Source organism: Mobula hypostoma, chromosome 4 (genome assembly GCF_963921235.1).
Source record: "Mobula hypostoma chromosome 4, sMobHyp1.1, whole genome shotgun sequence".
NCBI classification, from domain to species: domain Eukaryota; kingdom Metazoa; phylum Chordata; class Chondrichthyes; order Myliobatiformes; family Myliobatidae; genus Mobula; species Mobula hypostoma.
In genome coordinates, this window is record NC_086100.1 from 103,618,701 (window position 1) to 103,644,403 (window position 25,703).

Below are 25,703 nucleotides of genomic sequence, written 5' to 3' on the forward strand. Positions count from 1 at the left end.
GCAATGTGCAAAGGTATGTTTGGAGAAAAAAGGGTGCAGAATTTCATGAAAAGAACACCTCTCCAACTGTTAAGCACGGGGAAAGCCAGTGTCCGAAATGGTGAGTGTAATTTTTTTTTCCATACTTAGCCAGGATTTCCTGATTTCTGGCAAACCTATCCTTCCGTTTGTACAGTAAGTCAGGTGAAAATGAAATGGATCAATCCGAATTACATTTTATAAATGATTGCAATAGTTAAATATCTGATAAAACCCTTTGTATTTGTTTGTTCCAACATGCATTCTTGTATGGCAGGTTCTTCACATGAATATAGTGCCAGCCCAGATGATAAGATCTTTAAAAGCCTGGCTGAAGCTTATGCTTCTTTGCATCCAGTCATGTCAAACCCTCATAGAAAACCATGCCACAAGAATGATGACGGCGCCAGCTTCGTTGATGGAACGACAAATGGAGGAGCTTGGTATAGTGTTCCAGGGGGTAAGTGGAAACCTATCCATAAACAATCCACTTGTTATGAAACTCATAGAACCCTACCCTAGGGTTCGTGGACCCCTCTGGGTGGAGGGTGGGGAGGGGTTGTGGACAGATTCCGGCAGGGGAGGTGTCTGTGAATTTGGATGGGAAAATAGTTGCATCTTTATTTTCACTAACCACAAACTGAAATTTAACATTTCCTACAGTTATTTGTTTTAAAAAATATTTTAGAAACATAGAAACATAGAAAACCTACAACACAATACAGGCCCTTTGGCCCACAATACTGTGCCGAACATGTACTTACTTCGGAAATTACCTAGGGTTAACCGTAGACCTCTATTTTTTTTAAGCTCCATGTACCTATCCGTGAGTCTCTTAAAAGACTCTATCGTAACTGCCTCCACCACCATCGCCAGCAGCCCATTCACACACTCACCTCTCTCTGCGTAAAAAAACTTACCCCTGACATCTCCTCTGTACCTACTTCCAAGCACCTTAAAACTGTCCCTCTCGTGATAGCCATTTCAGCCCTGGGAAAAAGCCTCTGACTATCCACACGATCAATGCCTCTCATCATCTTATATACCTCTATCAGGTCACCTCTCATCTTCCATTGCTCCAAGGAGAAACGGCTGAGTTCACTCAACCTATTCTCATAAGGCATGTTTCCCCAATCCAGGCAACATCCTTGTAAATCTCCTCTGCACCCTTTCTATGGTTTCCACATCCTTCCTGTAGTGAGGTGACTGGAACTGAGCACAGTACTCCAACTGGGTCTGACCGGGGTCCTGAAATATAATTTTGATAATTGTATTTCAATATAATTGGTTTCTTTTGTAATCCTATGTATTTCATTTTCTATATTTAAATACATTATTCTGAGAAGGGGTTCATTAGCTTCACTGGACTGCCAAAGGGGTTCGTGGCATAAGAAAGGTTAAGAACCTCTGTAATAGAAGAACCAAATCTTGTCTGAGTCTGAAGGAAAACTTTATGCAATGTATTTCACTTTCCCCAGAACACACCCAAAGGACTGCACAGCTGTTGACTTTATTTCAAGTGTAGTGACTTTGTTGAGTAGGCAACTGACACAGACAATTCATATAAAATTAGATAAGTATCTGGTTAAGATGGTTTAATACTCTCAGCTGAAGGCTGAATCTGAGCAAGTTCATCAAGAGGACAGCTTCCGCTTCCCTGGAAATGAATGCCGCAAATTGTTGTTGATTGCATGTGCTACATGCCAAGTACACTGAGGTCAGCATCAGACTGTAATCCACTTTCAAAATATGTTTTCCTAGTTGAAACATTCAACTTGCAATGGCTAGCTTTTTGTGCTTTAAGAGTAAACATTCACAAATATTTTAAGGAAATTGTAATTAAATGGATGATGAGTAATTTAGAAGGAAAATGGTGATTATGGACAACTCCCCAACGTTCTGCTCGGTGTACAGAGAAAAGGATGCCATTTGCATAGAATTAAACGTTCTGATGTGACTGATAATAAATCTGACCATGTGATTGAAATTCAAAGTACATCTATTATCAAAGTAAGTATAGAAACATAGAAACATAGAAAATAGGTGCAGGAGTAGGCCATTCGGCCCTTCGAGCCTGCACCGCCATTTATTATGATCATGGCTGATCATCCAACTCAGAACCCAGCCTTCCCTCCATACCCCCTGACCCCTGTAGCCACAAGGGCCATATCTAACTTCCTTTTAAACATAGCTAATGAACTGGCCTCAACAGTTTGCTGTGGCAGAGAATTCCACAGATTCACCACTCTCTGTGTGAAGAAGTTTTTCCTAACCTCAGTCCTAAAAGGCTTCCCCTCTATCCTCAAACTGTGGCCCCTCGTTCTGGACTTCCCCAACATCGGGAACAATCTTCCCGCATCTAGCCTGTCCAATCCCTTTAGGATCTTATACGTTTCAATCAGATCCCCCCTCAATCTTCTAAATTCCAACGAGTACAAGCCCAGTTCATCCAGTCTTTCTTCATATGAAAGTCCTGCCATCCCAGGAATCAATCTGGTGAACCTTCTTTGTACTCCCTCTATGGCTGGGATGTCTTTCCTCAGATTAGGGGACCAAAACTGCACACAATACTCCAGGTGTGGTCTCACCAAGGCCTTGTACAACTGCAGTAGTACCTCCCTGCTCCTGTACTCGAATCCTCTCCCATCTCCACAGACTGCCACGAAACGAAGACCCATGGAACCAACCCGTTCAAAGAAAAACATCAACCCTCCCCACCCCATAGAACCATAGAACACTACAGCACAGAAAACAGGCTATTTGGCCCTTCTAGTCTGTGCTGAAACATTATTCCATTAGTCCCATTGATCTGCATCCAGTCCATAGCCTTCCAGACCTCTCCCATCCATATACCTATCCAATTTATTCTTAAAACTTAAGAGTGAGCCCACATTTGCCACGTCAGATGGTAGCTCGTTCCACACGCCCACCACTCTCTGAGTGAAGAAGTTCCCCCTAATGTTCCCCTTTCACCGAAAGCCGTGTCCTCTTGTATTTATCTCTCCTAGTCTAAGAGGAAAGAGCCTATTCACATTTACTCTGTCTATACCCCTCATAATTTTGTAAACCTCTATCAAATCTCCCCTCATTCTTCTACACTCCAAGGAATAAAGCCCTAACCTGCTTAATCTTTCCCTGTAACTCAACTCCTGAAGACCTGGCAACATCCTAGTAAATTTTCTCTGCGCTCTTTCAATCTTACTCATATCCTTCCCATAGTTAGGTGACCAGAACTGTACACAATACTCCAAATTTGGACTCACCAATGTTTTACACAACCTCCCCATAACATCCCACCTCCTATACTCAATACTTTGATTTATGAGTGCCAGGATGCCAGAAGCCTTCTTTACAACCCTGTCTACCTGTGACGCCACTTTCATGTGCAAAACAAAAACTTGCAAACCACAACAATAAAAAACACTGAATATAAAACACAAAATCCAAAGGCATATTTCAGTTCAGCTGAGTGTTCGTTTTCTGCAGGCCATGCAGAAAAATCATCCAAAAGTGGCAACAAAAAAAAAATGAGTGACCAGAAACTAGAACATATCATAAACCTGAATTCAAATCTGCAAACCACAGTGACTGAACTATGCTCCTGCACCATCCTCCGACAGCATTGAGGGAGTGGGAGAGAGAGCGAACTCAAACACACACACACAAGGACTTTCCCTTGGGAGCAGAAAGCAAGAGGAATACCACCACATGCAGACACCCTCCTCCGACAGCATTGAGGGAGTGGGAGAGAGAGCGAACTCAAACACACACACAAGGACCTTCCCTCAGGAGCAGAAAGCAAGAGGAATACCACCATGTGCAGACACCCTCCTCCGACAACATTGAGGGAGTGGGAGAGAGAGCGAACTCAAACACACACACAAGGACTTTCCCTTGGGAGCAGAAAGCGAGAGGAATACCACCATGTGCAGACACCCTCCTCCGACAGCATTGAGGGAGTGGGAGAGAGAGCGAACTCAAACACACACACACAAGGACTTTCCCTTGGGAGCAGAAAGCAAGAGGAATACCACCACATGCAGACACCCTCCTCTGGCAGCAACGAACGAGGGGGTGTTGACAGCCCTGAACACTCGCTGCTGCACCAACCTCGATGATTTCAATCTTCCTCAAGTTTAGTTATCATTCAACCATGCATTGATATAGTCAAATGAAGCAGTGTTCCTCTGGGGCCAAGGAGCAAAACATACACAGCACATTCAGGATAGTGAGCACACATACAGTCATGTAAAGTCAAGATGGAAAAGGAAACACATATAAGGTTTAGGAAGCTAAAATCAAACCGAGGCCTGGAGGATTATAAAGAAGCCAGAAAAGGGAATTAGGAAAGCCAGGAGGGGCCATGAAATGTCCAAGGTAAGTATGTTTGAAGAGAATCCCAAGAAGATATCTAGGGAATGGATAGGACCACTCAAGGATAAAGGAGGGATTATGTGCTTGGAGGAGGATGAGGGCGAGGTCCTAACTGAGTACCTTGCATCATAATTTACCAAGGCAAAGGATGTGGAGGATAGCGAGATCAGTGTGGAATATGCTAGTTTGCCCAGGCACCTTGAGGTAAAGGAAGAAGTAGTGTTGGGAGTCTTAAAGAACATTATGGTGGATAAATCTACAGGACCTGATGGTATATCCCCCAGGTTATTGAAAGAGACAAGAGAAGAGATTGCTGTGGTCTTGACCAATATCTTTATACTTTATTGTCACCAAACAATTGATACTAGAGCGTACAATCATCACAGCAATATTTGATTCTGGTCTTCGTGCTCCCTGGAGTACAAATCGATAGTAAATATTAAAAATTTTAAACTATAGATCATAAATAGAAAATAGAAAAGGGAAAGTAAGATAGTGCAAAAAAACCAAGAGGCAGGTCTGGATATTTGGAGGGTATGGCCCAGATTCGGGTCCCCTTTATCTACAGGCAAGATCCCAGAGGACTTGTGAGTAGCTGATGTTATTCCATTATTCCAGAAGCAGAATGGGTAAACACAAGAGACAGGTGAATCTCACCAGAATCCGTGTTGGGGGAAGTTAGAGAGGAATTTTAGGGATGGAATTTATGAGCATTTGGAAAACTATGGCCAAATTAGGGACAGTCAGCATGGCTTTGTGCTGGGTGAGTCACTTCTTACTAACATGATGGTGTTTTTCAAAGATGTGGTGAAGGTGATTGACGAAGGTAGAGCTGTAGATGTTGCCTACTTGGTTTTTAATATGGTATTTGACGAAGTCCCTCATGGGAGGCTCACCTAGGATGTTAAGATGCATGGGATCCACGGTGAATTGACCATTTCGATTGAGAATTGGCTTGTCCATGGAAACCAGGGCAATGATTGATGGGACCTATTGTGGCTCAAGGTCAGTGACTAATGGTGTTCTGCAGGGATCTGTACTAGGGTATCTGCTGTTTAAAATATACACTCAGTACATTTGTACACCTCATTAATGTAAACGTAAATATCTGTATTTGTATCAGCCAATCATATGGTAGCAACTTAATACATAAAAGCATGCAGACACGATTAAGAGGTTCACTTGTTGTTCAGAGCAAACACCAGAATGGGGAAGAAATGCAATCTAAGTCACATTGACTGTGGAATGATTGTTGGTGCCAGATGGATGGTTTGAGTATCTCAGAAACTGATGATATCCTTGGATTTTTACACACAACAGTTTCTGGAGTTTACCGAGCAGGGTGTGGAAAACAAAAAAAAAAGTCCTGTGAGCAGCAGTTCTGTGGGCAAAAATGTCTTAGTAATGAGAGAGGTCAGAGGAGAATGGCTAGAAATAGTTCATGCTGACAGGAAGGCGACAGTAACTCAAATAACCTTGCATTACAACAGTGGTATGCAGAGGGGCATCTCTGAATGCACAACACATTGAACCTTGAAGTGGATGCAGGAGACCATGAATGTGTAGCTCCTGTACCAGATAAAGTGGCCACTGAGTGTGTATCAATAACATGTAGATAAGGGTAAACATGTAGATAAGTTTGCAGACAATGCAAAGATTGTTGTTCTTGTGTGAAGTGGAGAAGACTGGCAAAGAATACAGCAGGCTATAGATCAGTTGCACATATGGGCTGAGAAATAGTGGATGATGTGTAACAGGCCAAATGTGAAGTGTTATACTTTGGGAGATCATATGTAAAAAGACAGTACACTGTTAATGCCAAAACCCTTAACAGTGCTGATGTGGACAGGGATCTTTGGGTGCAAGTCCAAAGGCCCCTGAAAGTTGATGGGATGGCAGAGAAGGTATATGGTATTCTTGCAATTATTAGGATTGAGTTCAAGAGCCAGGAAGTTGTTTCAGCTTCAGTTAAGCTGCATGTGTAGTACTCTATTACCAGGATACAGTCTAGATTAGAGGGCATGCAAACTTAAAGCACACGGTATTGGGGGTAAGGTATTGGTGTGGGTGGAGAATTGGTTAGCAGACAGGAAGCAAAGAGTGGGAATAAACGGGACCTTTTCAGAATGGCAGGCGGTGACTAGTGGGGTACCGCAAGGCTCAGTGCTGGGACCCCAGTTGTTTACAATATATATTAATGACTTGGATGAGGGAATTAAATGCAGCATCTCCAAGTTTGCGGATGACACGAAGCTGGGTGGCAGTGTTAGCAGTGAGGAGGATGCTAAGAGGATGCAGGGTGACTTGGATAGGTTGGGTGAGTGGGCAAACTCATGGCAGATGCAATTTAATGTGGATAAATGTGAAGTTATCCACTTTGGTGGCAAAAATAGGAAAACAGATTATTATCTGAATGGTGGCCGATTAGGAAAAGGGGAGGTGCAACGAGACCTGGGTGTCATTATACACCAGTCATTGAAAGTGGGCATGCAGGTACAGCAGGCGGTGAAAAAGGCGAACGGTATGCTGGCATTTATAGCGAGAGGATTCGAGTACAGGAGCAGGGAGGTACTACTGCAGTTGTACAAGGCCTTGGTGAGACCACACCTGGAGTATTGTGTGCAGTTTTGGTCCCCTAATCTGAGGAAAGACATCTTTGCCATAGAGGGAGTACAAAGAAGGTTCACCAGATTGATTCCTGGGATGGCAGGTCTTTCATATGAAGAAAGACTGGATGAACTGGGCTTGTACTCGTTGGAATTTAGAAGATTGAGGGGGGATCTGATTGAAACGTATAAGATCCTAAAGGGATTGGACAGGCTAGATGCAGGAAGATTGTTCCCGATGTTGGGGAGGTCTAGAACGAGGGGTCACAGTTTGAGGATAGAGGGGAAGCCTTTTAGGACCGAGGTTAGGAAAAACTTCTTCACACAGAGAGTGGTGAATCTGTGGAATTCTCTGCCACAGCAAACTGTTGAGGCCAGTTCATTAGCTATGTTTAAAAGGAAGTTAGATATGGCCCTTGTGGCTACAGGGATCAGGGGGTATGGAGGGAAGGCTGGGTTCTGAGTTGGATGATCAGCCATGATCATAATAAATGGCGGTGCAGGCTCGAAGGGCCGAATGGCCTACTCCTGCACCTATTTTCTATGTTTCTATGTTTCTATAACGGGGGGTTGGACAGATGAGTTTTTTTTTGGACTGGCGGCAGTTGAGGGGAGATTTGATAACAATCTATAAAATTATGAAGAAGTCGTAGGTAAACAGCCGCTATCTTTTTCTCATGGTTGAAATGTCTAATACCAGAGGGAATGCTTTTAAGGTGGGGGGTGGGGGGGGGTGTAAGTTCATAGGTGATGTGTGGAACAAGTTTTTTACACAAGAATGGTGGGTGTATGTAGTGTGCTGCAGTGAAGTATGGTGGTGGTGAAGTCAAATATGCTAATAGTTTTTAAAAGGCTCTTGGTCAGGCACTTAAGTGAGCAAGAAACGGAAGGATATGGACATTATGAAAGCAGAAGAGATTAGTTCAGTTGGGTATTTGATTACTAAGGTAATTAGTTTGGCACAATATTGTGGCCTGAAGTGTTTGTTCCTGTGATGAACTGTTCTATTTCTGTATTAAAGCGGCCACAGACATCAGCAAACACCAAATTTATAGTGCACAGGATGACCTCAGACTATGGAAAGTAGAATAAGGGAGTTTGACAGGAAAGCACTAGAATGGTCAAATTTAAAAACAACAGCAGTGTGCAGGAGACATTCTGTAAATGAGCTAAGGTAAAGTGGGAACTATATTGGAGATACAGGTCCTGACGTAGGATCTTAACCCGAAATGTCAACTATCCCAGTGCCTCCAAAGATGTTGCCTGACTTGACAGTGTCTTTTCTCCCTGCTGGGAACTGTGTTGTTGTGTAGTAGTTAGTAGGTGCTTTCTGCCCATCCCCACCCCCTTTGCATTTACTTTCGGATCACTAGGTGGGATTTTGAAACAGGAATCCCAGTTAACCCTTTACTATCTAGTTTGGGAGCAGCAAGGTGATTTGAATTGACTTTTATTACTTGCTCCATCCATATACACGAGGAGTAAAAATCTTTACGTCTCCTTCTAAATGTGCAATGTGCAATTATGGTATTTTGTATTAAGTATTATGTATTACAGGATAGTCAATATAACATAGAAATACAGTTGTGTTAGCATGAGTTAAGCCGTCTCATGGCCTGGTGGAAGAAGCTGTCCCAGAGCCTGTTGGTCCTGGCTTTTATGCTGCGGTACCGTTTCCCGATGGTGGCAACTGGAACAGTTTGTTGTCGGGTCTCCATTGATCCTTTGGGCCCGTTTTACACACCTGTCTTTGTAAATATCCTGAATAATAGGAAGTTCACATCTACAGGTGGTTAAATGGGAGTTTCTGCTTAACTCTACTTCACTCACCACAACTCTGAACTAATTCTACAGACTCACTTCTAAGAACTCTGTAAGAACATAAGAAATAAGAACAGGAATAGGCCATTTGACCCATCGAGCCTGCTCCACCATTCAATAAGATCATGGCTGATCTGACCATGGACTCATCTCCACCTACCTGCCTTTTCCTCATAGCCCTTAATTCCCTTACTATGCAAAAATCTATCCAATCTATATGTCTTAAATATATTTACTGAGGTAGCCTCCACTGCTTCATTGGGCAGAGAATTCCACAGATTCACTATTCTCTGGGAAAAGCAGTTCCTCCTCATCTCTGTCCTGAATCTACTCCCCTGAATATTGAGGCTATGTCCCCTAGTTCTAGTCTCACCTACCAGTGGAAACAACTTTCCTGCCTCTATCTTATCTATTCCTTTCATAGTTTTATGTTTCCTTAAGACCTCCTCTCACTCTTCTGAATTCCAGTGAGTACAGTCCCAGGCGACTCAATTTCTCCTCATAGTCTAACCCCCTCATCTCTGGAATCAACCTGGTGAACCTCCTCTGCACCGCCTCCAAAACCAGTATATCCTTCTTCAAGTAAGGAGACCAGAACTGCACATAATATGCCAGATGAGGCCTCACCAGTACACTATACAGCTGCAGCATAACCTCCCTGCTCTTAAGTTCAATTCCTTTAGCAATGAAGGCCAACATTCCATTTGTCTTCTTGATAGCCTCTGCACCTGCAGATCAACCTTTGGTGATTCATGCACAAGTACTCCCAAGTCTTTCTGCACAGCAGTGTGCTGCAATTTTTTACTATTTAAATAATAATCTCATCTTCCATTCTTCCTTCCAAAGTGGATAACCTTGCATTTACCAACATTGTACTCCTTCTGCCAGACCCTTGCCCTGTCACTTAACCTACCTGTAACTCTCTGCAGACTTTCCGTATCCTCTGCACAATTTGCTTTTCTACTCAATCTAGTGTCATTAGCAAAGAGTGTCGATACGCTATACTCAGTCCTCTCTTCCAGATCATTAATGTATATCGTGAACTGTTGTGGGCCCAGCACCAACCCCTGTGGTACACTGCTCACCACTCATTGCCAACCAGAGTAACACCCATGTATCCCAATTCTCTTCTTTCTATTAGTTAACCAATCCTCTATCCATGCTAATACATCACCCCCAACTCTATGCATCCTTATCTTATGGATAAGTCTTTTTTGTGGCGCCTTATTGAATGCCTTCTGGAAATCCAAGTAAATAATATCCATCTGTTCCCTTCTATCCACTGTGCTTGTTATATGCTCAAAGAATTCCAGTAAGTTTGTCAAACAGGACCTGTCTTTGCTGAATCCATGCTGCATCTGCCTGATGGATCCATTTCTTTTCAGGTGCCTTGCTATTTCTTTTTAATGATGGCTTCAAGCATTTTCCCAACTACAGATGTTAAACTAACTGGCCTATGGTTACCTACCTTTTGCCTGTATCCTTTTTTGGAACAGTGGTGTGATATTGGATAGCCAGAGGCTTTTTCCCAGGGCTGAAATGGCTGACATGAGGGAGCATAGTTTTACGGTGCTTGAAAATGGGTACCAAGGGGATGTCAAGGGTAAGTTTTTCACACAGAGAGTGGTGGGTGCATGGAATGCACTGCTGGTGGCAGTAGTGGAACCACTTAAGAGCCTCTTAGGTAGGTACGTGGAGCTTAGAAAAATAGAGGGCTATGCACGAGGGAAATTCTGAGCAGTTTCTAGAGTAGGTTACATAGTCGGCACCACGTTGTGGGCCGAAGGGCCTGTAATGTGATATAGACTCTATGTTCTGTGTTCTTCCAATCTGTTGGGACCTGCCCAGAGTCCAGAGAACTTCTGCCATTTCTTTCAGTACCCTGGGATGCATTCCATCAAGACCAGAGGACTTGTCTTTCTTTAGGCCCACAAATTTGTTCAGCACTACCTCTTTGGTGATAGCTATTATATCGAGGTCCTCACCTCCCATCACATCCATATCATTTCTCTTCAGCATATTAGATGTGTCCTCCATCATGAAAACTGAAACAAAATAGCCATTCAAAGCCTCGGCCATTTCCTTATTACCCAATATCAATTCCCTCTTCTTGCCCTCCAAGGGACCTACATTCGCTTTGGCCAGACTTTTCTGCTTTAAATAATTATAAAAACTTTTACTATCTGTTTTTATATTTTGTGGTAGCTTATTTTCATAATCTAGCTTCCCTTTCCTTATTGCTTGCTCAGTGTCTCTCTGTTGCTTTTTAAAGTTATCCCAATCTTCCAGTTTCCCACTACTCTTTGCGACTTTGTACGCACAAGCTTTTATTTTGATGCCTTCCTTTATTTCCTTATTTCTTTACACTAATGTTCTCAGTTTTTTTTACTTGCACAGTTTGTCATCTTTTGCAAGTTGGTTTTTGGTCAGTTTTTGTTTATGTATGGTTTTTTGTAAGTTCTATTGAATTGCTTTTTTATTCTAAATGCCTACAAGAAAATGAATCTCAAGGTAGTATATGGTAACACAGAGATTGATAATAAATTTTACTTTTTTAATTTTGAACATTTATGTATGTTATTAATCTGTGTAGTATATGTCCATGTTGCTGAACCTTTTTTTTCTCACTGTTCTTATCTGTGTATCACACTTAACATAATAAGATTTTGTATTTTTTTCAATTTTTACTTTCCCAGGTATGCAAGATTTCAACTACTTGAGCAGTAATTGCTTTGAGATCACATTGGAACTAAGCTGCATGAAATTCCCACCGGCAGACACACTTTCACAGTACTGGGATGAGAATAGAGACTCCCTCATTAATTACATTCAGCAGGTTAGCAAACAATATTTGCAGTAGCAAACTATTTGCCAATAAGTTCAGCCTGGGTAATTTATTGTATTCTTAATCTTTTACTTTATTTTCAGTGAAGGTTATGATTATCGAAAGTGTGACATTTCTACAGGTCTGATCTTTTATCACTGTTAAATCAAATTGTTTCTGGCAGTGGGGAAACGAGAAACAATATATAGCTCTTGGATGTGTGATAGGTCAAGCATCGAAAAGCATGTTGGTTGTTGGTACATTGAATATAAACTTGCTGAAGATTCTTATTATGCAAATGGTTTCTCCTTGCTTTTTTTTACTTTCTAAATTTTGTTTCTTGTAAAATATGATCTGGGTGCTATTAAGTGCAACAATAACTTTACAGTTATATTTTTCTCTTTCTCTTTGCAATAATGTGCTCATGCAGCTGGGCTTTTGAAGTGAGATAATCCAGTTCACAACCAACCTGCCTCCTACACTTGCAGGTTGCATAGATTTCATTGCTGTGTTGTGTTTCAGATCCACCGCGGCATTAAAGGATTTGTCCGTGATTATCATCAGAACCCAATTGCTAATGCTACGATATCTGTTGAAGGCATAAATCATGATATCACCTCTGGTATGTTTGAAATTATTATGTTTCTGTGTTGGGAATGGTAGTGGCAATTCAGAGAAACTCTGGTGCATTTTAATGTAATCTTTATTGATTAAATATGAATCTTATTAACAATGATTTGTGATGAGAAGAATGTTGCATACTCCTCCAGCCTGTCTCCAATACCATGTATCCTCAAGTTAACTGTGTAAACCCACATTTCTATTGCATGCTTCCCTTAAGTTCCTATGTCATTTGGAGGCAAGTGCTTTGCTTCCTTCGGGTTTCTCCATAAGGGAATGTACTCTGCTTGGACTAGCTACCTGTCAAAATCTTTTAAGCAGTTTAGTGGGGGGACATTTCCTACTTAATGATTTGGGCTGGCTTCTTTCAGCAAATTTCTTTAGGAGGAACTGCACATGGTAAGTGTGCAGTCGCCTCTTTACAAAAGGCATAATTGACTAAAGCCAATTCCAGTTTAAATTACAATTTACATCTTGCAGTGATGGATAACAATTTTTTGCTTCTGCTGGAGGAGGGAAGGAAAAAGGGAATGCTGTGTGTGAAATGATTTACAAAACCTTTGTTAACTTTCCAACATGACCTCAGTTGGGAGTGTCTGCATCACATCTGCTTTTGGGTACAATTAAACTTGGCCAAGCTGCAGCCAAGAACAATGATTAAAAATTTGGTAAAGAACAATAACCTCTTTTAGTTGACGTGGTTCTCACGTCCAGCACCTCTTCAGATTGTTACTCTGAATTGTGAGGAATCAGCTATCTACAGGAGTGAAGCAATATTTCTACCATTTGTGCAACATAACAGAACTTTTTGTGTAATACTGTAGGGATGAAAACTGGCAGTTTTCACACAGTTTGTGCTGTAACTCCTTGGAAAACAATCTCAACAATTACAAATGTGTTTCTTAGAAAGAAAGTGAGAGAAATAGTTTTTCCTCCAAATGTACATAAGTTATAAAAGTGCTGATGTATCTACCATAAGTTTTGACTGAACTACAAAGATATTAGAGAACATTGTTGATGATATTGATTTAGGTTTTTCCGCCAATAATACAGTAAAAGACTGGGGGGTGGGCAGGAATCAGTCATTACCTGAATAGATATTGATCTGGAGCTAATAAATCATTTCAGAGAAGAAAATAATTGAGGAACACATTGAGAAGATCAATGGTTGGAGATGGGGCTTCACTCTACTTCCCCACATAATCTGACACTATGTATCTAAACTATTGTACACAAAGTTTTTCTAAGATATTTGTCTTTAAGTGTTACATTTCAGCAACTAACTATTTTTTCATCTTTACTTCATTTTATGCAAAGCAATTTTGCAACAGTGTTTGGCACTGGAAGGAAGAGATTGGTGGTAGGGAACATGGGATTTGTGAATTGGTTACTTTTTTTGTGTTTCTGAAGCTGAAGTGATCCATTCTCATGAGGCCCCAATGATAGCATCCACATCACTTCAAACAACTTAATCCTACCATTTTTGATACAGTAATGTCCACCTTTTATAAAGGCCTCAATATGCATGAGCCTTAAGATAGATGGAAAGTCTGTTGCAATCAATGTGACTGCCTTTTGTTGGCATAAGTTTAAATTGTTCAATCTGTCCATGGCATTGTCAGTCTGGAAAATATCTGCAGTTTCGGTAAAATAGCCATACATGAATATTGTATTCCTATTTCAGCAAAAGATGGTGATTACTGGAGGCTCCTTGCTCCTGGAAACTATAAAATAACAGCTTCTGCTCCTGGCTATCTGGCAATAACTAAGAAAGTGGCAGTCCCTTATAGCCCAGCTGTAGTGGTAAGCTTCACATTTTGCTTAATCATTTGTGCATACAACTTCACATTTTGCCCCCTTAAAGTGAAAGGAATGTAAGAATGAGAAAATTGTACAGTTGCATTCCAAAGAAAAGATGAGAATTTGTACTCTGCAATTCCACAAATGTTACTAAAAGTCTGTGACATTGAGGCAATAATGAAGTGGGTCTTCAGGCAAACTGTTGTGTTGAAAGTTTCAGAGGAAGACTTGTCTGGCACGAATTATGAACCATGTATCAAAGGGACTTGGTCAGGATTCCATATGGTGAGAGTTCCTGCTTCTCGCATTGCCTGCCTGAGCAGGGCTTGATGGAGATGCCTTTCCCAAGTGAGACGAGGCACAATGGCCTCCTAATGTTAAAAGGCCTGAACAGATTAGATATGGCAAAGTTATTTCCCATCGTAGGGGCGTCTAGGACAAGAGGGCACAAATTCAGGACTGAGAGATGTCCATTTAGAACTGAGATGCGGGGAAATTACTTTAGTCAGAGGGTGGTAAATCTGTGGAATTTGTTGCCACGAGCGGCTGTGGAGCCCAAGTCATTGGGTGTATTTAAGGCAAAGATAGATAGGTTCTTGATTAGCCAGGGCATCAAAGTGTATGGGGAGAAGGCAGGGGAGTGGGGATGACTGGAAGAATTGGATCAGCCCATGATTGAATGGTGGAGCAGACTCAATGGGCTGAATGGCCTACTTCTGCTCCTATATCTTATGATCTTATGAATATACCATGAGAAGTTTTTTTTTAAATGAACTTAGTAAAAAATGAACAGACTAGTCTGCTTTCACAACTTAAAACAAGTTTTATCTTTACTCATCGACTTGGGACTATTGTGAAGCATCCTTGTGGATTGCTTTTGTTCTTGACTGCTGTTATAGTTAGGATTATGGTGCTTTTGTGTATGCTCTGTCATGCTTTTTCTGTGTTAAAAGCATATGAATGTTTGTAGAGGAAGGAAACGCTGTGGAACAGGTTGGTGGTGAGAGAGTTGATCTCCACAGAGAGTGCAGTTTGGGCACAAGAGAATGTTCTTTCATTAAAATGTCACATTGCAGTGACGATAGCCTTGGAAAGCTGGTGCCTGTGAATACATTGACCATTATGTGGTGTCTCTGAAAGCTCTGAGAATAGGTTCTTCACCCAAAGGAGTGTTTGTCTTCCTGCTGCCTACGGTGCTATGGCTATATCAGTGCCTCTCGTATTGGACGGATGCTCGCAATGTCATACTGAGCCACCCATTGGATGAGCACCTCCGCAATTAAATGCTGACAAAGACATTTTGTTGGTTTAAGTTCACTTTGTGGAGTTTGGAAGGCACTTAAGCTGTCTGTTGTGGTCTGGAGATGCCCAGTCAGATTTCCTGATCTCAGCAGAGTATTCCTCTAAATAGTGGCAAAAAGCAATACATCAGTACAGCGTTAACCTACTTCTACTGGGAATGTTCCAGGACACTTTATAAAAGTGTGGGAATGAATGAATGGGTGAATTGTGAATAATGCCATCAGCTGAAGCAGAGAGAAGTTCTGAAGAGCTAATATCATTCAGAAATGGGTATGCCCCTTTTAGGTCTATGACTGACTTGATTTCACCCAGAAATTATTACAAGTGCAATATGGTCTGGATGAAGTCAAATTCTACATGGCTGTTGTCCAATTTCTCAGCAAAGTTAACAACCCTGAACTGAATTTTCACGTAATGATAGTAATAAATATTAACTTGCTACATTTCCCACAGATACAGAAAACCAAACGATACTAGAAAACTTAAACCAGTCTTGCATGGCACATCCTTCTCCCTGGCAACCGTGTGGCTGTTGTGTGTAGATCGGAAAGGTTTGGTGTTGTGGTGGGCTCTTAAGTTCAGTGGACAGAATGGTGTCATCTTTTCTTTCATTTTCATACGTAGGCATGTTCCCTACTAAATAAAGGAGTTATTTTTCCAACGTTTTATTTTGATCTGTACACTTTTTTTTGCAGCTTGACTTTAGCCTTGAATCATTTTCTGAGCGAAAAGAAGAGGAGAAGGCAGAAATAATGCAATGGTGGAAGATGATGTCTGAAACGCTTAATTTTTAAAGAGGAGGATTCTAATGCTTTCATGGAAAATGACAGCAAATTGATCCTTTTTTAAAAAGTTATTTAATTATTATGTTTGATGTTTTAATATTACTTGAGATTAATGTAGGAAGTGATGCCTTGAGGTAAGGCATTCAATCTGATGTCCCTCTCATCTTATTCCAAGCACACCAACTGCAATACATGTTTGTATTTGCCAATAATTTCATTTGTTCCCCTTACTGAAAGCTGGTTTCCCTTCCCCCATGGCCTTTTTTTAGATACACGTGATTACTGAAACTGTGCGTGTTTGTGTCTCTGGAATAATTTGTTAAAATATCCCAGGAGGTGTGTCACATTACATAATGCTTGGGATTTTCTGAAGTAGCCCATGACAAATGAATTTTGTAAGATCTGTGTGGAGTTATGTAACTGTCTATTGAGGGTATTCAAATTGAAATGGAAAGTGTGTTTTGAAGGCAAATGAAGGGAGGCTCTCACATCAAAACTGCTGTTGATTAATTATAAGAATGTTAATATTCTATCATGGTTATAATATTGTCTGTACATTGTATGCTTACATTTAATCAATCCTACAGTAACTGTTATTTTATAATAACTCCTAAACTATGAAATTAAGCACTTAATGGAAGCAATTTTTCATATTCATAATGCATTCCTGTTCTGACCTTAATCATATGTGAAGATCTGAAACCCAAGTTATTAAATTAGAGTGGTAAAGAGTTTAAAGGTTTAGATTACGTCTTGGGGGAATGTAAATGCATTAAATTTGTATGTCAGCAGTCTAACTTAATAGCCATGCTTTCCATTTGGTTGTTAGTTAAGACTAAAAATTTAATACATGGTGGTATAGTTCATCCATGTCTTCATAATCCTGTTGTATCTGAATGTTCGTAACGCTACTGTCTCATTTCTTCATAGAAGTGTACTGGACACAGTTTCTGTACGCTGAACATTATATAGTTACCTCAGAAATATTAGTGGATGGCACCTACATACATTCATGGTAATAATGAACTCAAACTAACTGAACTGTGATTTGTTGTTGTTTTGGTTATTGTGTTTGTGATTAAAATTTAATTATCGTCCAATAATCAAGGATTTCTGTAATTTGTCCGCATGTGGTCTCTCTGCTTAAATTTGGTCGTATCAATGTCAGAGAAGAATTTGGAGCAGTGTAAAATAGCAGCCATACAGGAAAGTGCCCACAGGCGATGCAATTGATCACTCATTGCTCATTCACTTGGTTGACCAGAAAGAAGCCTTATGGGTTTAAACCAGGAACTAGATTGTGCAGCTGGAATTCTTTTCTCAGTTTCAGTGAAAAATAAAACTTGGGGAAAATTCAGGAACTTTCTGCAAGTTGTGCAGTTTCCTGCTAGATTTTCCATGTATTTTGGCTGTGACAGGATGTGCGGTGGGAGTAGGGGAAGTGGTCAGTCTAACAATCACAATCTCTTTTGACGTCCACTCATGAAGCGTTTTCTAATTTACCCATACTGATCATTTTAGTCACATTTTTAAATGGATGGATGTTGGAAATTGTGAACAATTTAGTTTCAAATGTAAATTGGTACTGAAGAACACCAAGCCAATAATGGTTTCCACATTTAAAGTTATGACATATAGTTTGTGTTTGGCAGCATAATATGTGTGAAATCATTTTTAGCTTTTATCAATCCCAGAGGTGCAGCCTGGGTCTACATCCAAATCAAATGATATCATTCATTTTAAAACATTTCCTTATTAACAATTAATCTTTGATGTTTAGAGAAAAAAATTCCATTTCCAATTTCACACTTTTGTTTTACTGTTGGTCTCTTGTTTCACTGACCAAAAATTAAGCAAGTGAAAAATCTGAGGGCACCCCCAATCCTGGTGCCAGTCTTGGCCTGTCAATTTACAGATTGTTTTCTGGAAATTGTTTATCGGATTCCAAATAAAATGGTGGAAGAGTTAGCTGTTATTAAGTATGCAGTACTGCTTATGGTATTTAATGTGTGTGTTCGTCCATTGCGTCGATGAGGACCTCAACACCATTATGATGGTGTCGAGACTAGCCTCACTCTCTCTTCCCAATTCCCCTCTGGATCCAGTGGCAAGACCGAGTCGAGACGGCTGGAGATGGGACTAGGCGCAGTGGATGACCAGGATGTCTTCTGTGTCTTGTCCTGCTCTACACGTTCCACGATGCTTGCAGAGACCACCTTCTTGACCGTTGGACCTTCCATTGGTCTTGTCCGCTCAATCCACCGGAGTCTGTCTTCACATGCTGGGATAGACAACTCCCTATCTCACCGAGGGTTTGAGACCCGTCGGCTACCCTCACCTGGTTTAGCCGGCTTGTCGAAGCCGTTGCCCGGGGTGTGGCCACTGTCGTATGCAAACAGCTACGGGGAGCCACAGGTGAGAGCTGAGTGCCAGGTGGGGACCAAAGGTGGACAGACTGCCTTGAAAAGGACGTGACATGTTCCCCCACCAGAGGTGCTACCCCTCCCTGACACCCCATACACCCCATGGTATCTAATAAACTTATATATCAAACACTTGAACTAATAGAGCATTTGGAAACCTGTAGGTCCAAAACCAGGATTGAATGTTTTCTTGGAATCAGATGAAACTGTGCATTTCTCCCAGATTTCTCCCCTCCCCTGCCCTTTGATCTACTATGTGCCAAGACTGGCTGATTTGAGGAGTGGTATAGTGATTAGAGGTTTGATGAGAGGTATAATGTTCCTGATGCCTGACAAACAGAAATTCTGGAAGTCCAGGCATTTCAGTAGTTTGATTATAAATCATTTAAAAACATTGATATTTCGTGGATTGTGTTGAGTGGTTACCGAATCAAAATAAATAAATAAATCAATAAGTGACACTGCAGAGACTGAATGATGGTGCTGGTGAACCTCTGTGACTTCTGGCTGGTGGCTAACGAAACAAAGACAGCAACTAAATACTTCGTTAACCACACTTTTTCTGGCAAACGATCATCGCCGATGATGGTCTGTAACTTCCCTTTGGACTTGGAAGTAATTCGATGTGGCAGAACCGAGGCGAGGCAAGGCAAGGCAGCGGGCCCATTGCCGAGAGCGTGGAAAAGTGTGAAAGATTGGGCACAGACTGAATCGAAGTGCGGGCTCCAGGCACCAGATACGACTGGACACAGCGTGTGGACGGAGATTTACAGATCATATGGAAGTGGCGAAGTCTGGCGTATCTAAGCGGCAGAGCCTGTTGTAGGGATGGAGAGTTAAGCGCTGGACCAGATTGAAAAGGTTAAGGTGTTGGAAAGGTTAGGGTGTCGGGGCCTGAGACAAGGTACAGGCCAATTAAGATAGCTGCTTCATGATGGCTACTTGGATCTGCGTTGAGCTGTGGGACTCTTTTGCGGACTTAAGTTCAGAAACACTATTTGCTTGTGGTTATTGTTGGCATGATGTCTTTTTTTCCATTGCACATTGGGTGTTTGATGGCCTTTTTTATGGGTTATTTATTTTATGTTCTTATGCGCATGATGTGTTTTTTTATTCTCTGCACGTTGCGTGTTAGTCTTTTTTTCAAGTATAAGCGGTTTGTTTTTGGGTTTCTTTGTTTTGTGGCTGCCTGTTAGGAGACCAATCTCAAGGTTGTATAATGTATACACTTTGATAATAAATGTACTTTGAATGAAAGCAGATGTCTGGAACCCCAGCAGCACCAGCATGGTGTCAGAAACGGCACAATGAATGAGGGCCTCTCAAGGCAGCTGGACAACAAAACTAATATTCCAGGTTTGAGATTATGGGAAGAGACAATAGTGGTATTTTGTTTCAGTCCTCATTTTTCTTCAACATTTGTAATTTAGCTATATCCTTTGTACGTAAAGACTCAAACCAATAGCTCTAATCCACAGACAACAATGTTGGCTGATGGTCTGGTGATCTTGTCTTGACTTTTACTCAACATTTCCGGCATGTTTTTGGCAAAATGCACGTTGATGAACCCAACCATATTTCCTCCTGCTCATAAAACCCGCTGGACCTCTGCTTGGCACCGAATTTATTTCTAGCTGTTTATCTGAAAGCAAATGCAATAATGATAATGGAATTTATCATTATTGAATTTGGTTTCAGATAAACAGTTGGAAATAAATCTTCATAGCCATTGGAGAATTGAAATAGTCTGGACTGGTCTGTGGATATTGGCAGGTTTTGTTAACTGCTTAAGATGATGTGCATGTGAAATAAAGGAAATTATCAAGTTTCATAAACTAAAACAGTAACATTTTTAGGTAGTTGGAATGCTGGGTGTCTGATGCCGAAGTGGAAGGAAGCTGAGGACCTCCCATTTATTATTTCCACATTGCATCGCAAAAGGCTCCATTGCTGGAAGGAAGGATTTTGTGGGCTGGATGTGACCACAAACCATACGTTCTGTTACAATGCCCTGAAGCAGGGAGAGTTTGTATGTGCAGTGAAGTCCAATGACATGCAATGGGTGCCTGGATTTCATTGACACACATACACCACTGATGCAGAAGCAGGGACAACACTTGTGTAGGCTGTTTCAGTATTACTTTAAATAGACTTTGAGGAATTCATCGTTGGGGAGTTTCCCTTTAAGTCATGAACTTAGCCAAATCTTCAGCACCTGTTCAGTGTCCCATGCTCACAACCACCAAAATTGATACATGTCTCACCAGTTACCCAAGACCCTAAAAACCCCATCACTGATCTGACACTGTATTTAATCCTTCTGTGTTACAGAAAGTAATGAAATGCAGATGTGGGAAATAAGGGGTCAAAACAGAGGGTGCCAAAATATTCAGTTAGTCAGACAGCATTATATGGAGCGAGAGCACAGAATTAATTCTAGGTCAAGGACCATTCATCTGGGGCAGAGAAGGTTGGAGAGAGAGGAGATGGGTGGGAAAAACAGAAGGAATAGCAATGGTGAAGACCGAGTTGTCCTGGTGAGGCAAAGCTTTTTCAGCCATCTAGTTAACAAGAAAGACAGTCAATAAGTGGGGTGCAAAGAACATTTGGGAATTGTAAGATTCAATACCTTGAGATCTGAAAAATGAATGCAGATTAGGCAGAATCTGTGGCATGAGTAAGATGGGGATGTAGTGGATTGCCTTTCACCAGAACAGGCTCCTCATCACCATTACGTGCCGTGTTGTATGACATGGCAATCATGGTCTATGACTATGATTGTTCTTGGCAATTTTTTTCTACAGAAGTGTTGTGCCATTGTCACCTTCTGATCAGAGTGTTTACAAGACAGGTGACCCACAATCAATACTCTTCAGAGACTTGTCGGCATGGCATCAGTGGTCGCATAACCAGCACTTGTTATCTGCACCAGCTGCTCATACGACCATCCACCACCTGCTCCCATGGCTTCACGTGACCCTGATCGGAGGTGCCAAGCAAGGGTGACCTGCAGGCTAGTGGAGGGAAGGAGCGCCTTACACCTCCTTTGGTGGAGACGTATCTCCACCCTGCCACACAAGCTAGTTCTGAAACAAACTGGCTACTGAGATCATTGAATTCAATATTGAAACCTGAGAGCTGTATTGTGCTCAGATAGAACATGACAGTTGTGTCTTGGGCTTACGTTGGTGAAAAGGGTCTTGTGTCTGTTCATTTAGAACCTTATTGAGCAAGCATGGGGCCAGATTATATTGGCCCAAGCCTGCAACTCAGGATTGCCTTTCGCACCATTCCCACGGCTGTAAAGTTTTTTTTCGGCTGTAAAGGTTTTTTTTCCAGCTGTAAAGGGTTTTTTTTTCCGGCTGTAAGCAAACACTGGTGCTTCTGAGGGGATCAGTTGAAAGCAGTAAATTGGCCTCTGGTTTCAGAACCTCATAATGATACTTGACAGCTTCTAGTGTCAGAGGCTGGGTCAAACTAAATCTTTCCCTATGCCTGCTGAATCATTTTCCTTGCTTAAATAAACACATATGGGGAAAAATAAGATTGGGTTCATCAATGCACATGTGAGCTTGCGATTCGGCACCTAATTTGTTTCATAACTTTGATGATAGAAGACGTTTCAAAATGGATTTGAAAGTTTGTAATTTTAAAATATTTAAATGAACTAAAAATAATGAATGTTTATAGAAGCATATTTATTTGAGAATCAGGTTTATTAGAAGTGCTTAAATTAAGACAGGCCTCACAGGATAAACAGGAAAGATCTTTTTTTCCAAAGCAGATGCTTCAACAAAGAGGAGGAAGTAATAAAAAAAAACATTAGGTGATGGACACGACGAAATCTGCAGATGCTGGAGGTTCAAGCGGCACACACAAAAAATGCTGGTGAATGCAGCAGGCCAGGCAGCGTCTATAGGAAGAGGTACAGTCGACGTTTCAGGCCGAGACCCTTCGTCAGGACTAACTGAAAGAAGAGACAGTAAGAGATTTGTAAGTGGGAGGGGGAGGGGGAGATCCAAACTGATAGGAGAAGACAGGGGAGGGGTGGATCGAAGAGCTGGAGAAGGGAGAGGATCATGGGACAGGAAGCCTGGGGAGAAAGAGAAGCAGGGAGGGGAGCCTGGAGGGTGGAGAGCTGGCAAGGAGTTATAGTGAGAGGGACAGAGGGAGAAAAAAGAGAGATAGAAATGAAGGGGGGAAAAATAAAAAATATATAAAATAAATAAATAAGGGATGGGGTGTGAAGGGGAGGTGGGGCATTAACGGAAGTTAGAGAAGTTAATATTCATGCCATCAGGTTGGAGGCTACCCAGACAGAATATAAGGTGTTGTTCCTCCAACCTGAGTGTGGCTTCATCTTGACAGTAGAGGAGACCGTAGATAGACATATCAGAATGGGAAAGGGATGTGGAATTAAAATGTGTAGCCATTGGGAGATCTTGCTTTCTCTGGCGGACAGGGCATAGGTGTTCAGCGAAACGGTCTCCCAGCCTGTGTCGGGTCTCACCAATATATAAAAGGCCACATCGGGAGCACCGGATGCAGTATATCCCCCCAGCCGACTCACAGGTGAAGTGCCGCCTCACCTGGAAGGACTGTCTGGGGCCCTGAATGGTGGTAAGGGAGGACGTGTAAGGCATGTGTAGCACTTGTTCCGCTTACAAGGATAAGTGCCGGGAGGGAGATCGGTGGGAAGGAATGGGGAGAACGAATGGACAAAGGAGTCGCGTAGGGAGTGATCCCTGTGAAAAGCGGGGGGGGGGGGGGAAGGGAAAGATGTGCTTGGTGGTGGGATCCCGTTGGAGGTGGCAGAAGTTACGGAGAATTATATGTTGGACCTGGAGGCTGGTGGGGTAGTAGGTTAGGACCAGGGGAACCCTATTCCTAGTGGGGTGGTGGGAGGATGGGGTGAGAGCAGATGTACGTGAAATGGGGGAGATGCATTTGAGAGCAGAGTTGATGGTGGAGAAAGGGAAGCCTCTTTCTTTAAAAAAGGAGGACATTTCCTTCGTCCTGGAATGAAAAGCCTCATCCTGAGAGCAGATGCGGTGGAGACGGAGGAATTGCGAGAAGGGGATGGCATTTTTGCAAGAGACAGGCTGGGAAGAGGAATAGTCCAGTTTAGCTGTGAGAGTCCGTAGGCTTATAGTAGACATCAGTAGATAAGCTGTCTCCAGAGACAGAGACAGAAAGATCAAGAAAGGGGAAGGAGGTGTTGGAAATGGACCAGGTAAACTTGAGGGCAGGGTGAAAGTTGGAGGCAAAGTTAATCAAGTCAACGAGCTCAGCATGCGTGCAGGAAGCAGCGCCAATGCAGTTGTCGATGTAGCGAAGGAAAAGTGGGGGACAGATACCAGAATAGGTTTGGAACATGGATTGTTCCACAAAGCCAACAAAAAGACAGGCATAGCTGGGACCCATACGGGTTCCCATGGCTACACCTTTAGTTTGGAGGAAGTGGGAGGAGCCAAAGGGGAAATTATTAAGAGTAAGGACTAATTCCGTTAGACGGAGCAGAGTGGTGGTAGAGGGGAACTGGTTAGGTCTGGAATCCAAAAAGAAGTGGAGAGCTTTGAGACCTTGCTGGTGGGGAATGGAGGTATATAGTGTTACGTACCCCGTAACTGGGTTGCCAAACCAGCAGAAATGGATCACTCAGTTGGAGTCTGGAGTACTAGAACTAAGAAAGTTTTATTAAAGAAACAAGCAACACAGTAATCGAAAGGATAATAAATGCAACAATTCAACAATGATAACCACACATGTGCACAGAATTAAGATAACAGCATCAATCAAGCTCTATCGTTGTCTAGGGGTAAATGACCAATTTCAAAATGACTCAAAGTTCAGTCCAGTTTGTAGTTCAGTTTGCAGTAATCGTTTCCATGGCGATGGACAAGGTGGGGAAGAGAGACATAGAATAGGAACAACTGATCATTCAGCACAGCTTCACTCACAGACCAGCGAGATGGCTCACAAACAGCTTTTGGGCGGGTCCTTGGTGATGTCACCTGAGGTCACCGACTGTGACCCCTCCTCCAGATGCGGTCGATCCTCTGCAGTGAACCCGGCACCCAGGCAAGGGCGGACACACACCGGGTTCCCGCTGATCGTACCTTTCCACCCTGGTCGTTGTCTGGCACTTCTCACCCACTCGTGAGAAGCGTACCGCTTCCAGGGTCTCGTTACCTCGGGTGGCATGTGTCTGTCTTAGCGAACCTGTCCCTTTTTATCCCCCTGCTGGGGTATCGCCTGTCCATCACTTCAAACAGTTCAGGGTTCAAAGGGGGGAGCCGCTCCAGACAGCTCTTCCTCCCACATCCCTTCATTACACATCTCCAGACGCTGCTCCATTGTTCCTTATCTCTCCTTCCCCTGAGGGCAGGTGGCAGACCAACTGCTGATGCCACTGATGCTAGCCCAGGCCAGCAAACATCTTAATTTTATGTGTATTCTCGTAACAATAGGGACTGGACATTCATGATGAAAATAAAGCGGTGGGGGCCAGGGAACTTAAAATTATTGAAAAGATTCAGAGTGTGAGAAGTGTCACGAACATAGGTGGGAAGGGATTGAACAAGGGGGGATAAAACAGTGTCGAAGTATGCAGAAAAAGTTCGGTGGGGCAGGAGCAAGCTGAGACAATGGGTCTACCTGGGCAGGCAGGTTTGTGGATCTTGGGTAGGAGGTAGAAACGGGAAGTGCGGTGTGTGGGAACTATGAGGTTGGTAGCAGTGGATGGGAGATCCCCTGAGCTGATAAAGTTGGTGATGGTGTGGGAGATAATGGCCTGGTGCTCCTTAGTGGGGTCATGATCGAGGGGTAAATAAGAGGAGGTACCAATGAGTTGACGCTATGCCTCGGCAAGGTAGAGGTCAGTACGCTAGACTACAACAGCACCCCCCTTATCGGCGGGTTTTTGTAGTAAGGTTAGGATTAATGTGGAGGGAGTGGAGAGCAGAGCGTTCGGAAGATCGAAGTTAAGAAAAAGCTTCTTACCAAAAAGACTGGTGAGTGTGTAGAAATGACTACCTGAGTGGAACTCACTGCCTAAGACACTCAGCCCAATATCTTGAAAGATGTTGAGGGTTTTGTTTCCACCACCTTTCCAGTAGTCAGTTGCTGA

General features: G+C 42.4%; 1 protein-coding gene across 1 annotated transcript in view; it reads left to right on the plus strand.

Moving 5' to 3' along the window:
- cpe (carboxypeptidase E) overlaps positions 1–17,270 on the plus strand; it is an 82,500-nt gene extending 65,230 nt beyond the window's left edge. The window contains exons 5-9 of the mRNA XM_063047315.1: positions 296–478; positions 11,516–11,655; positions 12,166–12,265; positions 13,949–14,067; positions 16,062–17,270. Of these exons, the coding sequence (XP_062903385.1) occupies positions 296–478; positions 11,516–11,655; positions 12,166–12,265; positions 13,949–14,067; positions 16,062–16,160 (641 nt within the window). The 3' untranslated portion in view covers positions 16,161–17,270. The remainder of the gene's footprint in view (positions 1–295; positions 479–11,515; positions 11,656–12,165; positions 12,266–13,948; positions 14,068–16,061) is intronic.
- Positions 17,271–25,703: the final 8,433 nt, after the last annotated feature.